Source organism: Cuculus canorus, chromosome 2 (assembly GCF_017976375.1).
Source record: "Cuculus canorus isolate bCucCan1 chromosome 2, bCucCan1.pri, whole genome shotgun sequence".
NCBI lineage: Eukaryota > Metazoa > Chordata > Aves > Cuculiformes > Cuculidae > Cuculus > Cuculus canorus.
In genome coordinates this window covers 153,596,250-153,610,376 of record NC_071402.1, presented here as the reverse complement: position 1 = coordinate 153,610,376, position 14,127 = coordinate 153,596,250, and the positions used below count along the sequence as shown (strand labels likewise).

General features: G+C 41.6%; 1 protein-coding gene across 6 annotated transcripts in view; it reads left to right on the top strand.

Annotated features, from left to right (window-relative positions):
- GALNT11 (polypeptide N-acetylgalactosaminyltransferase 11) overlaps window positions 1-14,127 on the top strand; it is a 59,361-nt gene that overhangs the window by 14,730 nt on the left and 30,504 nt on the right. For 4 of the 6 annotated variants that reach the window (XM_054060786.1, XM_054060788.1, XM_054060787.1 and 1 more), the window contains exons 2-4: window positions 2,966-3,298; window positions 7,104-7,227; window positions 9,937-10,103. In XM_054060786.1, the coding sequence (XP_053916761.1) occupies window positions 3,004-3,298; window positions 7,104-7,227; window positions 9,937-10,103 (586 nt within the window). In that variant the 5' untranslated portion in view covers window positions 2,966-3,003. Of the gene's footprint in view, window positions 1-2,965; window positions 3,299-6,185; window positions 6,371-7,103; window positions 7,228-7,723; window positions 7,875-9,936; window positions 10,104-14,127 lie in introns of those variants that run through there. The other 2 variants (XM_054060789.1, XM_054060790.1) reach the window with 2 other exon arrangements.

Here is a 14,127-nt window from a genome sequence, read left to right as displayed (position 1 = left end):
GGACTGTAGTTCTGCAAATGCATGTTTGTTGGTGAATAAAGTAAACTAATAAGCCTCAATGTGCTTTTCATAGGCAGGATTTAATTTTTTTTTCCATTATGTCTTCAAAAGTGCCTAACAAAACATTTGGTACTTAAAGAGAATAAATAGTGAGTCTGTATTTTCCTGGCAAATGTATTGCCAAAGGTATTACCAAATGACTTGGTTGATTAACAAGCTACTGAAAGGGCCTAGTTTTCTGCATAGTGGAGGTTCTATCCTTTGGTTTAAATGCAATGTTTCAATCTTTGTATCTAACTGCAAAACAGTCAAGAAGGGGAGAAGGTGGTGAAGCAGCTTTGCTCTGGTGAGGAGGTGTGGACATAATATCACCCTCGGGTTTGCACTTGTTGCCATTGTAAGAGTAACCAGATGTGTGCTTTCAGCCTGGTCAGAGGGCTTTCTGAAGAGGGAAGGGGATGTACAGCAATCTTTTCACCCTGGGGATTACTAATTTATCCCTTCATCTTTAGTCTGAGTATGCCTGATGTCAGTCACAGTGAACTTTAATGTAGCTAGAAGTGCCACAGCAGCAAGATGGAGCTCTGAGCGGTAAGAGATACAAGAAGGTGGGGAAATAGGATGACTGGCAAATGGAGAAGAATTCATCACGCACTATTACCTGAGATAGCAAGGGTTATCTTTGGTTTTCCTGTGCAAGCTGCAGTGCAGATTTATCCTTAAACAACTCTAAACTGAAAAGGTTCCTTCTGTGTTACAGTAATTTTTGTCTTATTACAACAGTTCTGTTCCAAAATGTAAGTGCATGTGGCATGATATTAGAACTGTGCAACTGTGTTACCATAGTGATTGAAAAAACAACTCCAGCAGGTTTGGAGGAACAGTGTATTAGGCTTTGACAAGTCTTACAGCAGATGATCTCGTTGTATCCCTGCAAAAAACCTCCAAACCTGGCAAGCACCTAGATCTTCTTTAATGAATAGGTATAAATTGTCTGCACACTGGCAAGAAGAATTATAATTGGAGGATATAACTGTGTATCTAATCTTGCTCTTTTGCAGCCTTGCATGCTTTTTCTGAGCTTAGATTTGCCTTGCTATGATCATTGACCACTGTTTTGCACCGGGAATAAGGCATTGGGGACTGATGGTTAGTACCTCTCCTCCTGGTGAACCCATTCTGCTAGAACGGGCATTTTTTAAAAATAATTTCTACCCTCAGAGCATTTATTTCCCTGAACTGATTTTGTGGCCCTACTGTTAAGTGGTAAGATTTCTGTGTGACAGTGTTAGAGCCTGTTTCACAGAATGTACAATTCATCTGTGTGCACAGGGTCAGCATGAGATTCAAACCCTTTTAAAAACCTTTTTAAGCTCCTTGGGCTTTACTGCTGCGTAGATTGTTGCTTTGCGGAAGTGAGGTGTTTGACATGGTAAATATAGTGGGTAAGTTATCTTTTAAAAAGTTTATTTTAATTGCTTTATTTTATTTTGTGGATATCTTATTTTTGTAATGGAGACAATGACCTGCTGCAGTCTGGGAAATGTGAGCTTGAATTTTGACTTGTATTCTTTTTGGATGCAAGTCACTTAGGTCTCAGAATTACATTGCCAAAATAAGTGGGATCTTTATAGGTTTCTTTGGGATCATGAATGCTTTCTACCTCTGTTTAGCAGGTTTCCATATTCAGAAGGGAATAATCCGTTTGTACTCATAAATGTTGTGGTTTGTTCTTTGCCAGGCTGACCTGAAGACTTCTGGTAGTTTCCGACTTTTTGAAAAGTATGAAAAATGCATCAGCATAAACCCTTCACTCCTACCCCAATACTTTATTTTTTTAAAATGTACGGTTTACCAATTATAAGTTGATTGAATGGTTTTCTTACTCTTTGTTACCATGCAAACCATTTCTTGTGGTTAGATAATGATAAGAGAAATGTAATTTTTTGAGTTAGTGTTTCTCTCAGTTTTGGGAACAAAACTGTATAGTTTTTGCCTTTCTTAGATTTGAGAAACTCCAGAAAGTTTACTTCATTGTCCTGGGCCATAAATAAATGTTATGATCAGCTTCATTTTCTTCATTTCAGGGATTTGCTTACAATAGTAATTTTCAGTATAGCTTGGGGAAATTGTGTTAGTGAGTGGGTGCTTAAAGTAAAACTCTGGGCTTCCTTCTAGCTGTAGGTAGGCATCTCCTCCTCTGGAGTCCGCAGAGGCCTGCAGCAATCCGGTAAATTACCTTGGAGCTTTTTGCTCTTTCTCTATCCCATCTCTATCTGTAAATGTGTCTGTCTGGGTGCTATGTGTTACTAAATTGAACCCCCATGACTTCTGGAATTTCTGGGATGTTCATGATGGCTGCTCTTAAATCTGGGCAAGAGGGACTGAACTGTGAAGCTTTTTGAGTCTGTGTTCTCTCATTCTGTGCTTTAGGACAGGAAATGAACTACAGAAATGAACATGTCTGGACATACTCTTGGGCAACTGGCTCAAGATGGTTCTGCTCGAGCAAGGGGATTGGACAAGGTGACCTCCAGAAGTCACCTCCTTGCAACCTCAGCCATTCTGTGAATTCTGTGAAGAATCGGTTCTCTTTGTGTACTATATTTAGTTAAGTAGTGCTATGTACAAGGAATGTATTGTTGTGGAAGAGATAATCATGTAACTATTATGAAGAAAAATGAGTCATTCTTACTTTTAATTGCCATGTGTTGCTGGTTTCTTAGTGATTGCTTGCTTCATGTTTTAAAGCAGTAGTATCTATCTACACAGATTGTACAAACTGGTCATGTTTAATTTTTTTAATGGAAAAGTGAAAATGGATTTCATTCTTGAAGTCTGTGCTTAACATTTGTTCCCAAAACAATGTAATGGAAGAGCAGCTTTTAGAATGCATTTCCTAACGTCTAGACTTAATGAGGTAGCAGGCAGCGCTCTCAAAATGTATGTGTTCACTCTCTTTCAGGTAATTGAGAATGGGCCCTCAATGATGCTAAGTCTACAATGGGAAGTGTCACACTTCGCTATTTCTGCTATGGGTGCCTTTTCACATCTGTGACCTGGACGCTTCTGCTCTTTGTTTATTTCAACTTCAGTGAAGAGAATCAGTCCTTCAGGAATGTGCCCGTCAAGGGGCTGGAACCTCAGAGGCCGTTTCCAAAAAAATTCTACCCACGTTTTACACGGGGCCCTGTTCATATACCTGAATTGCAACAGAAAGAGAATAAGATAGGAAATCCTCTTGGAAATCATATCCAGGAACCAGTTAAGGGGGAGGTAGAATTCTCTCCTGAAATGGGTAAGTGGTTTTCAGTGCTGGTGATAAAATTATTAAAACAGTAGAAGAAATGAGATATTGGGATGCGTTGGTTGATTTGCTTTTTTAAAGGATTGCAGGAAATATTGTGTAATGAAGTAGGTTAGATTTGTTGACATGCGAGTGGTACTATTGGCTATTTTCATTAGGAGTTACTTGAAATTTATTCTGTGTTCAATCAAAAATATATTGTTTCTAACACAGCTGTGTTGTGTAAGTGCTAATGAGAAGGACTAGATTACGGCGAGGTGTCTACCCCTTGATGTAGCTCTTGCCTTTGGATGGTTCATTATATGATTGTTTCATACCTTATTCCTATATTGTTTGGGATCAAAGACATGACGTTTTTGTAGTGACAGAGAAACTTTACTCATATGCAGTAATTAAAAAAAATAGTTGGTAATGATACACAATGCAGAGAACCCACTGATCTGGAGAATATCCTTGGAGTGTGAAATCATCTACAAAAAATGTGTGTGGGACAAATTACAATGAAAGATTTATTGAGATGATGATGGTTAGGGCCAAATCTTGCTTACTTTGTACCAACAAAGATCTGTGTTTCGTTGGAGCATATTTCATCAAAGAGATGATTTGGGCTTGTCTTCCAAACTTGCTTTCAAAACTGAAATGCTTTGTATGTTTAACTGCTTGCATATTTAACTGTGTACAGCTTAGTGTTCGCTCAGACAAGTGAACTGAGGCATGTTGCATATTGGTCTGCAAACTCGCATTAAGTCTGAAGGGAGATGTTGAGAGTTGTGTTATCAATGTCTGCTGCTTTGGGAATTGTGGCATAGTACCCTTTGTAGCTACGAGTCTAGCACTCATATCTAATTGAAATCCTGTGTTACTTTGGGTAAATGCTGGATCACCAGCTTCAAGAATTTTCTTAGAACTACCTAACTTACCTAACTTCAGTTACCAAGTTGGTCATTAAACCCGTGTGAGCATGTAGGAAAAATGCCAATTCATGCTTCCTGTGGTGTTACAAATGTTTATCAGTTCGCTGCAAAAAAGCACAAAAGCCAAGTGAGGTGAAGGCCAGTCCAGAGGTGGCTATTTCTTTCCAACTATTCAGTACAGGCCAGGAAAGAAATTGGACATTTTTAACTGAGAATTTCCTTGATCTTCAGACCAAGTGACTGGTTTGGTTGATGAAAGCCAAGGGCAGTTATAGTGCCAGGATAAATTCCATATGAATCATCAAGAGACAGCTGTCTCTCTGTTCGAGTTAGATCAGGTACTGCAGAAAAGGGCTTCCTGTCTGTCTGGGGTAAAGCAGTGATCAACACACCCACGCACAAAAAAAAAAAAGAAAAGTAGTCTGACATATAATAGCCAAAACCAAAGTGTTGTGTGGTAGAACGATCTATCTTTTCTTTTTGTCTGGGAGAGCCACATAGCACTGCTGAAATAAAGCCTAAACTGATGTTTTGATTGCAAAGGCATTATTTTCCAGGGACTTCTATTTGCTGCTTGGACTGCAATCTTTCAGGCATCTTGTGTGGATTTTGAATATTGTTCTTCATGATGCCGTTTGAAAAATATTAGCATTCCTTCTTGTCTATATTCAGAAGATCACAAAGAAGTAGTTACTGTTTGGTTATGGATGGATTGTAGGATGGAACACTTGGTACATGGTTCTTAAGCATGTACTTTGTAAAAGGAAAATCTTTTAAGTTGACCCAGTGGCGCAGCATTACTGTGGTGCTGAGAATTCAGGAATGATTGAGCTGGATGTCTGAACTGACAAAAACCTTAATTTGGAAAGTGCCTGTGGTTCAAAGGAGGAGTGACTGACTGCTTTGGACTGCTGGTGCTACGAGCATGGCAGTGCCACAGCGAACAGACTTCACTCCTGTCGCTGTGATGCAGCTTATCCACAATGAGAGCACTCATCACAGAGCACGATAGCATCAGTCACCACAAGACACTATGTGGGTGTATCCCACTTTTTTGAGATATCACTATCTAGCACTCTCCACTTGGTCCTGCACAAATGTCAAGGCATCGCTTTGAGGTGTTGGATGGTGCAGCTGTGTGGCTGTTGCTGTACTCAAGACTAAAAACAGCAGGGTGGGAATGTAGATGCACAGAATTCCCTCCAAAAGGTCTTGTACCTATAGACAGACTTTGCTGAAAGGCAATGGGAAGTGACACAGCTGTGCTCTGAAGGCCAACCAGGGCTACTTGTTTGAAAAGGAAAAAAAACTTTAAAACTTTTTTTAATAACGTTTTCTTCTGTTCTGTTTTTTAACCCATCTTGTTCTCGCTGGGCTTGTGGTCAGCTAGCTTTTGCATAGCTTTTGAAAACTGGAGAACACAAAGTGCGTGTTTGGTTTATTCTGACTTAGAGAGAAGGCTAAGGGGTGAGATTTTATTGCTGGCAGCAGTAACTTAATGGGAGCTGTAGGGAAGACAGAGCCAGACTGTTTCCAGAAGTGCATGAGATTATGATAAGAAGTAAAAGCAAGGAGATTCCTGTGAGATAAGAGGAAAAATATTTTCAGTGAGATGGTAGTAAAATGCTTGAATGGGGATATGAAGAGGTAGTAGAATTTCTGTCCTTGGAGATACTGAAGCCTTTCAAAAGTTAAACTGGACAAGTTCTGAGCAACCTGATCTCATTTGATCCGCTTTGAGCAGAGAATTAAATCGGACATCTCTTCCAACCTAACTTAGTCTATGATTCTATGAAACATTATCCTGGATGTATGGTAGCATATGAATGAGGAACGCCCTTGTTAATTATTTTCTGCAGATTTTGAGCAGTACGAAGTTCATGGGCAGGGTGGAAGGAGATAAATTACATGATCCTTGATCACTTCTTATACTGAAATTTCAGTGGCATTGCCTTTGTAGCTTGATAAATAGCTAGAGAGAACACATGCATCTCATTTTGTGCAGCCAGCTGAACAGGGGCAATACAGTCATTGCTCTGCTACCTGAATTGTAGCAGAAGTTGCTAGCAGACACAGGTGGTGGCTACCAATTCCATCCTCTCCCTCCTTTTTTTTTTTCTGTAGAAGAGTTGAGTTTCTGTTCATACTGGTGAGTATGTGACTCGCTGAGAGAGAAGCGTGTGGCAGAAGTCAGGGCAGGCAGGATGACACTGAGGATCTCAGCCTTGACCTCTGGCAGTGTACTTACTTATACCAGCAATTGCTGCCTCTGCCATGCTCAGCAACAGTTGATGCTTCTATTAAAATAATCAATAGAGAAATAGCTAGCTCTGTTGCTGTTTTACTTGCTGTCAAAGTCCCAGGTGATATAAACAAGAAGTTTACAATTTTTCATAGCTATTTTAATTTTACTGCAGACTTGAGAAAATGCCATGAAATTGAAGCTGCTATTGTGAGGGTTTTTCTACCATTGTAAATGTATTTTCTCTCTCAAAATTCCCATTACAGAGCCTTCATCTGTATGGATAGGTGCTGATGAATTGTGTGGCAGTCTGTCTTCTGTTGCTTGTTTGATGTTGGTCTTTAGGTGATGATAAGAATTAGAGGCCATCTAAGTGGAGGGAGTGTGTCTGGTAAGGCAATAAACACAATGGAGCCATCAGTCTTTGGAGAATGATTTCATTTTATTGTTGCTGCAAGGGCTACTTAAGTGCTGTGTATTTGAGAGGGGTAACAAAAGTACAATTTGCGAAGCTGAAGATATTTTTGAAGAATGCTGTAGGTTTTTTTTAGGGGAGGTTGAAGCATGCATTTCAATCCCTGGTTGTTTCCGAAGGGTGTTTTTGAGCCTGTTAACTGATCTTGGCATGCTTTTTTTTCAGGAATGATTTTTAATGAAGATGATCAGGAAGTGAGAGACTTGGGCTATCAGAAGCATGCTTTCAATATGCTTATCAGTAATCGGCTGGGATACCACAGGGAGGTGCCTGATACAAGAGATAAAAAGTATGTGCTAATCTTTGGAAGAACATGGTATAATTTCATTTGCTTAAGGACTTGTTACTCATGCTATACCTGATGTAGCATATAATTTCCTGATTCTTAATTCACTTTAAGAATGCTTAAACAAGAACCAGATTTGATGTACCCTTATTCAAACTTTTATCATATTGATTTGATTTTTGTGAGTAGCAGTACTGGCAGATGGCTATTTTCTTAGAACTATCAAAATATTTGAAAATTATATTTTGGTATAGGGTTTGTGTGGCAAGGCTTTGGTAGTGGGGGGCTGCAGGGATGGCTTCTCTGAGAAGCTGCTAGAAGCTTGCCCCTGTTACACAGAGCAAATGCCAGCCGGCTCCAAGACAGACCCACCCACCACTGGCCAAGCTGAGCCTATCAGTGACAGTGTTAACACCTCTGGGAAAAACGTATTCAAAGAAGGGGTGGGGAAACCTGTGCAGCAGCAGTGCATATAGTAGTGAGGATATGTGAGAAACGCAACCCTGCAGACAGCAAAGAAGAAGGGGGGAGGAGGTGCCAGAGCAGAGCCTGTGGTGAAGACCGTGGTGAGGCATGCTGCAGCTTGTGGAGATCCATGGTGGAGCAGATATCCACTTGCAGCCCATGAAGGACCCCACGCTAGAGAGCAGGTAGATGCCTGAAAGAGGTTGTGGCCTCATGGGGAACCTGCACTGGAGCAGGCTTCTTGCAGGACCCGTGGAGACAGATGCCCGTTTTGGAGCAGGTTTGCTGGTAGGACTTGTGACCACATCGGGGCCCACACTGGAAGTAGTATGTTCCTGAAGGACTGCACCCCATGGAAAGGACCCATGCTGGAACAGGTCATGCAGAACTGCAGCCCATGGGAAGGACTCGCATTGGAGAAGTTAATGGAGAACTGTTTCCCTTGGGAGGGACCCCATGCCGGAGCAGGGGAAGAGTGTGAAGAGTCCTCTGCCTGAGGAGGAAAGGGTGGCAGAGACGAGGTGTGGTAACTGATAACAACCCCCATTTCCCATCCGTCTGTGCTGCTGAGGGGGCAGATGTAGAGAAATTAGGAGTGAAGTTAATACCAGGAAGAAGGAGAGGTGAGGGGAAGTTATTTTAAGATTTAGTTTTTATTTCTCATTATCCTACTCTGATTTGATTGGCAATAAATTCATTTTCCCAAGATTAGTCTGTTGTGCTGGTGATGGTAATTGGTGAGTGATTTCCCAGTACTTATCTGGACCTTTGAGCCCTTCATTGCATTTTCTCTCCTCTGCCTTGCTGAGGAGGGGAGTGATAGAGTGACTTTGTTGGGCACCTGGCATTCAGCCACGGTCAAACCACCACAACTTTAAATAAAAGTCAGTGTGGAAAAGACCTAGGAATCAAACTTTCTGTCTAGCAATACTAAGACTACATGTCATGTGTGTGTCTTTCATTTTGCTAGCTGTGTACTTGGTTACTTAAAGCATGCTACGCTATCTTTATTTTTTGAAGCTTCATTTTGATATACTCAGTACTGTACTAGAAAAGATGCTACAGTTCTGTTTGGTAGCTATGAAAGATGGACATTAATTGTTTTATTGCCCGAATTAATGAGATTTTCACCTTGTGTACTATTTTGCTTTTGTTGTAAGCCTGCAGAGGATAAGATGGTATCTTGGTGCCAGGATTACACTGCTCTGAATAAAGTCTGTTAAAAAGCAGAAATGTCTGATGCATATTGGGGGGCACAACACCACTATAACAAAAAATAAAGCCAACATTGAGTTGAAAAGTAAACCTGCGTCTGTTTTCCTAGGGGTTTCTTGGTCTAGGTAGATATAATGGATCATACTTGCTGAAAACTTTCTCCCAAGACTTAAGTTAATTCAAGGCAAAGGAGACTTTTGTTTTGTACTTCTCTCTTCATTTATGGTTGCTTGTTTTTATTGGATTCTCTCATACCTGCAGTGGCATTAATCTGCGATGCTGTGCCCTGTTAGAAGTAGAGACAACATTTGAAAAATGAGAAAGAAAGATCTACTTACAGTGAGATTCAGCTTGCAGTTTAAGATGCTTAAACTTAAATAGCTGCTTTTATTATAATTAGCAGAGTTCCAGTTAACGCAGCTAATGAAGCATGCAGAGCTCTTCAGCTGACAAAATGTACTTCTCAGCCCTAGGTTGAGCTGAGCGCTATCTGTACTCCACTGGCAGCAGTGACCAGATTTAACTGTCTTAATCTGCAGGCTGAATCCCAACCTCTATTATCTAAACAGGTATTTAGCACTATTGGGGGTATTCTGGGTTATCCGACCTAGTCTCCAGCAGCTAGCCAGTAAAGCTGTGGGGTTCTTATAGGCCTCATGTCATATTTGCCATTCTCTTACATGTCTGAGCTGCCTGGGGCCACTGGACAGTGTTTTGACAGGTGAAACAAGGCCTTAGTGTTTTCTGGGTTTTATGTCTTGAGGATCTGTGATTCTTACTCCCACCCCAATCCATGATATCCTCTGATTTCAAACAAGTAGCAAAGATAATCAGAAGTCTGTATTATGTGGAAAGTAAGTGACTATGATGAGTCCTACCATAGATGTGATGTGCCTGGGCTCCCTAAATTCCAATTAGGGGTCTTCCTACACATTTAACGTTTGCTTGTTATTTATGAAGTTCCAGTAGTGCCCGAGCCCTGTGGAAATCTCACTGAAAATAAAGCGATAACTACTATATTTCTGTTTGCAGATGTAGAGCGAAATCCTACCCTTCTGATCTGCCATCTGCTAGTGTTGTGATATGTTTCTACAATGAAGCGCTTTCTGCCCTGCTTCGCACAGTACATAGTGTGTTGGATCGCAGTCCTGCGCACCTTCTTCATGAAATTATTTTGGTGGATGACAACAGTGAATTAGGTGAGAAATTTTCAGTACTAACCTGTTTGGTGCTTACACTTCTTGATATTCTCTTTTCCAGTATTGACTGGTCAAAATAAAAATGTGGAAGGCGTGATGCAAAACCAATTTGTACTGCAGTCCATCTCTAAAAAGTGCCAGCCGGTGCAGGTGCATGATGTTCTGAGAAGGCCAAGATGACACCTGGTTTGACTCCAATTCCATTTTACCTCTGAGTTTCATATTATGCAGACCTAACCCTGAAGAACAGGTTTTGAAGCTCACAATGAGGAATGTTGATATGCAGGGCAGGGGGTGATTAAGTAATTATTTATAGTTCAGCTGTTTTAACAGTACCCTGCTCAGGCCACTCTGGGGCTCAGAGCGGATTACCCTGATATTTCCGTAAACTCTGTGGGCTAGTGCTAACTGAATGCTTCTGAAAGGAACTGAATGCACGTGGTCTCAGATGTGCTCTTGCATATAGGTTGATGTGCCTCTATGGAAACGGTATGTCGGGTTTTTTTGGTGCTTGCTCAGCACTTCAGGCTGGTGGCGTGCTGGGATGGAAGCACAGCGATTCTCGAAGGGCTCTGCGCAGCACTCGCACAGCCTCTTGCGGCCGCTCTGGGAGCAGCTGTACCAGCTCTTGGAAATCCCTCAGTGCAGAGGAGCCCGAGAAGGGGAAACCTCGCAGAATAGCTTTACAGTTGTTGAGAGATCGGTGCTTTGTCACTTTTCTCTTGAATGATGGACAATGAGAAGACAGAAGCATTTTGGGACCTCAAATGCGAAATGCATGTTGAGGAATGTGTTAGTGTTAGCAGCACTTGCAAGCAGAGCTGTGCAAGTTCTCTGCTTGCCTCTGTACAAGTCCACAACTTTTTTCATTTTTATAATTATTTTAGATTGCATTTCATTTAGTAAATATAATTAGCTCCCTTGGCCTCATTGTTAGGTTTCTGGGTTAAGGTCTCACTTGCTCTAAGAGATTGATTAGATATGTATAATATAGAGTATAATTATCTGGTGATGCACTGGTTTATTTCTCTGAGGTCAGATCAAATGTTAAGATACAAGAGGGAACAGAGATCAAACACTGTCCCTTGCTGATAAGAATGTGTAATATTTAAATGCTTGGTTTGTGTTTTGGAAGCAATACACACACTTTGCTACAAAGTCTCTTCTGCAATGCTTAAAAGTTTTACAGCCTTCCTATTCAGAACTAAGCTTACTTTAAAACAGTCTTTTGAGTACAGTAATGCCTTGGTTAAAGCCTTTGTTTAGGCAGTAATGCCATTGCTCTTCTGATCTGTTGCTAATTCAAAGGCCAAATTAGGTTCATTGAAGTAGATACCTTTGCCTTTGTGACTTCAAATTAATATGTTTTGAAGCCGAAGATGGGAGGAGTTATTGTTTATACAGGGAATTGCTGCTCTCAAAGATGATGATACTACTGATGTTTGCACTACTGCTTAATTTTAACAGATGGAATTTTACAGCTGACAGAAAGCAAAGCTGGTTTGGTGACTAAGGGGAAATGGACAGACTTTGGCTGTGTTATGGATCCCGTGGGAAGTTGCGCAAATTGCTTAATCTCTATGCCTCTGAATTTTTTCTTTTAAAATTAAATTTAATTTAAATTATTTTTCCTTACATTATGTATTTCCTGAAACGGTATCTTAGATCAAATTGTGCCTAGGTCTTCAGTTTTACGTATAGGACCTCTACTGAATGTCGGTGCTCTTATGCAATGCTCGGGTCTTTGCATCTAGTTTTTCCCCAAAAAGCTTCTTAGTCTCAATCATCAGATGTCTTGCTAGCTAAGCAGGCATTTCTGTCGCTCAGCTGAACCCACTTTTTCTTTCCCTTTGCTGCAAGGCAGGATTTGTTTTTTCTAGTGCAACCTCTTTCTTCCTGGTTTAGGCTCTTATCTGTTATGGAACAGCCTCCAGGATATGTTGGTCTGTTACTGGAGGCGTTCTTCTATGCAGAAGAAGATTGAAGAGTGATATCAGGAGCTTGGCAAATTGTCTGCAGCTCAGTACTTAACACCCAGACTGCCATGCTAGTTTTCTCTTGTTTGATGGAGCCCTTGTTGCATACACATGGAGGAAGGTAATGGCTAGCATTATTTCTTTGAGACTATCTTCTGGCTAAAAGGGAGCAATTCTGTCCTTGGAGCAAAATTTTTCAAGCCAGCTGTATTGGAGCATTTTTTGGGGTGATGTGAGAAGTCTTCTCAGTGGATGTGGAGCTGACAAGCAAAACCCCATCAGCAATGAAAACCCCAAAAAGTGTCAGAGACTGAACTGCCTATTGAGAATGGTTTGTTTTATGTTCAGTCCCAGGTAGTGGCTGGGTACATTTTCCAGCAGAATGCTAGTTTGTCCAGGTCAAAACCGTACTCTGAGAGCATGTTAGCATTTAGATGGTATTGTTTCTTCCATTCTGCTGTGCAGGCCTGTGTTGTGGGCCTGGTTTGGCTACCGGGTTGGATGCGACTTCTTTTTCTTTCTAATCTTCTGCTGTTTTCAGAAGTTTACATATGCCATTGTACATGCAAAAGTATTTCCACTAATATGTCCTTTCGTGCAGCTTTATCTACCCTAAAGATTCAGTTTGATAACTGACCTTTTCTGCCTTGTGCTAGCCCTTTGTTTTCTGTAGCTCTACACCCTTTTTTTGCTATGATACAACAGGTGAGGAATGCTTCAAGTACTAGTTTATTTTAGATTTGCAAATCCTTCTGTTCTGCTTGTTTGGGTGTCTCATTTGAGTAGTGTCCTAGAGATGACTTTTTCATCAACTTTCTGGGAGACCTTTTCAAAAAAAATCGTCTCTCCTGTTGTCTCTGGCATTTTATGTCACTTTAAAGACCAGGGGAGAGAATTCCTGTGACAGTTCTATTCAGTCTGCATCCCTCCAGAGATTTTTCTTTGTCCTAAGATATTCTCTAGCACCACATTTGCTGTGTGGTACTGTACTCAGTTTGCATGACAAGTTTTTGGTAGTGTGGGAGCTACCAAGATTGCTTCTGTTGGAAGCTGTTAGAAGCTTGCCCTGTGTCCAACAGAGGCGATGCCAGCTGGCTCCAAGACGGACCTGCTGTTGGCCAAAGCTAAGCCCCTCAGCGATGGTGGTAGCACCTCTCTAATAACATTTAAGAAGGGGAGAAAATTCTGCACAACAGCAATTACAGGTGAAGAGAGGAGTGGCAATATGCAAGAGAGAACCCTGCAGACTCCGGGGCGGTGAAGGAGGAGGGGAAAGAGGTGTTTAGATGCCAGTGCAGAGGTTCCCCTGCAGCCCGTGGTGAAGATTATGGTGAGGCAGGGTGCACCCCTGCAGCCTATGGAGGTCCATGGTGGAGCAGACATCCACCTGCAGCCCATGGAGGACCCCACACTGGAGCATGTAGATGCCCAAAGGAGGCTGTGACCCTGTGGGAGCCCACATTGGAGCAGGCTCCTTGCAGGACCTTTGGACCCATGGAGAGAGGAGCCCCTTCTGGAACAGAGTTGCTGACAGGACTTATGACCCTGTGGGGGATCCATACCGGGATAGTCTGTTCCTGAAGGACTGCACTCCATGGGGCGGACCCTGTGCTGGAGCAGAGGAAGAGTGTGAGGAGTCTTACTCTCATTTAATTGGCAAGAAATTAAATTAATTTCTCCAAATTGAGACTGTTTTGCCTCTCACCATGATTGGTGAATGATGTCTCCCTGTCCTCATCTTGACCTACAAGCCTTTCATTGTATTTTCTCTGCCCCGTCCATCTGAAGAGGAGGGTGATAAAGCTTCTTTGGTGGTGGCCTGGTGTTCAGCAAGGGTCAAGCCATCACAGAAACCTTCTCATTCTTGATCCACAACACGGCCTTGCAGTGCAAAGGCTGAGATCTTAACATTTGGAGTTGCTTCTGGGAATCTCCTTGTCAGTATTCCTTATAGTTCTTGAAGGTTACAGCTCGTGTTTCCCCATATGCCTTTGGCATTTAATCTTGTTAACAGCAACTTGAATCTTTGAACTGATATTCATCAGAAT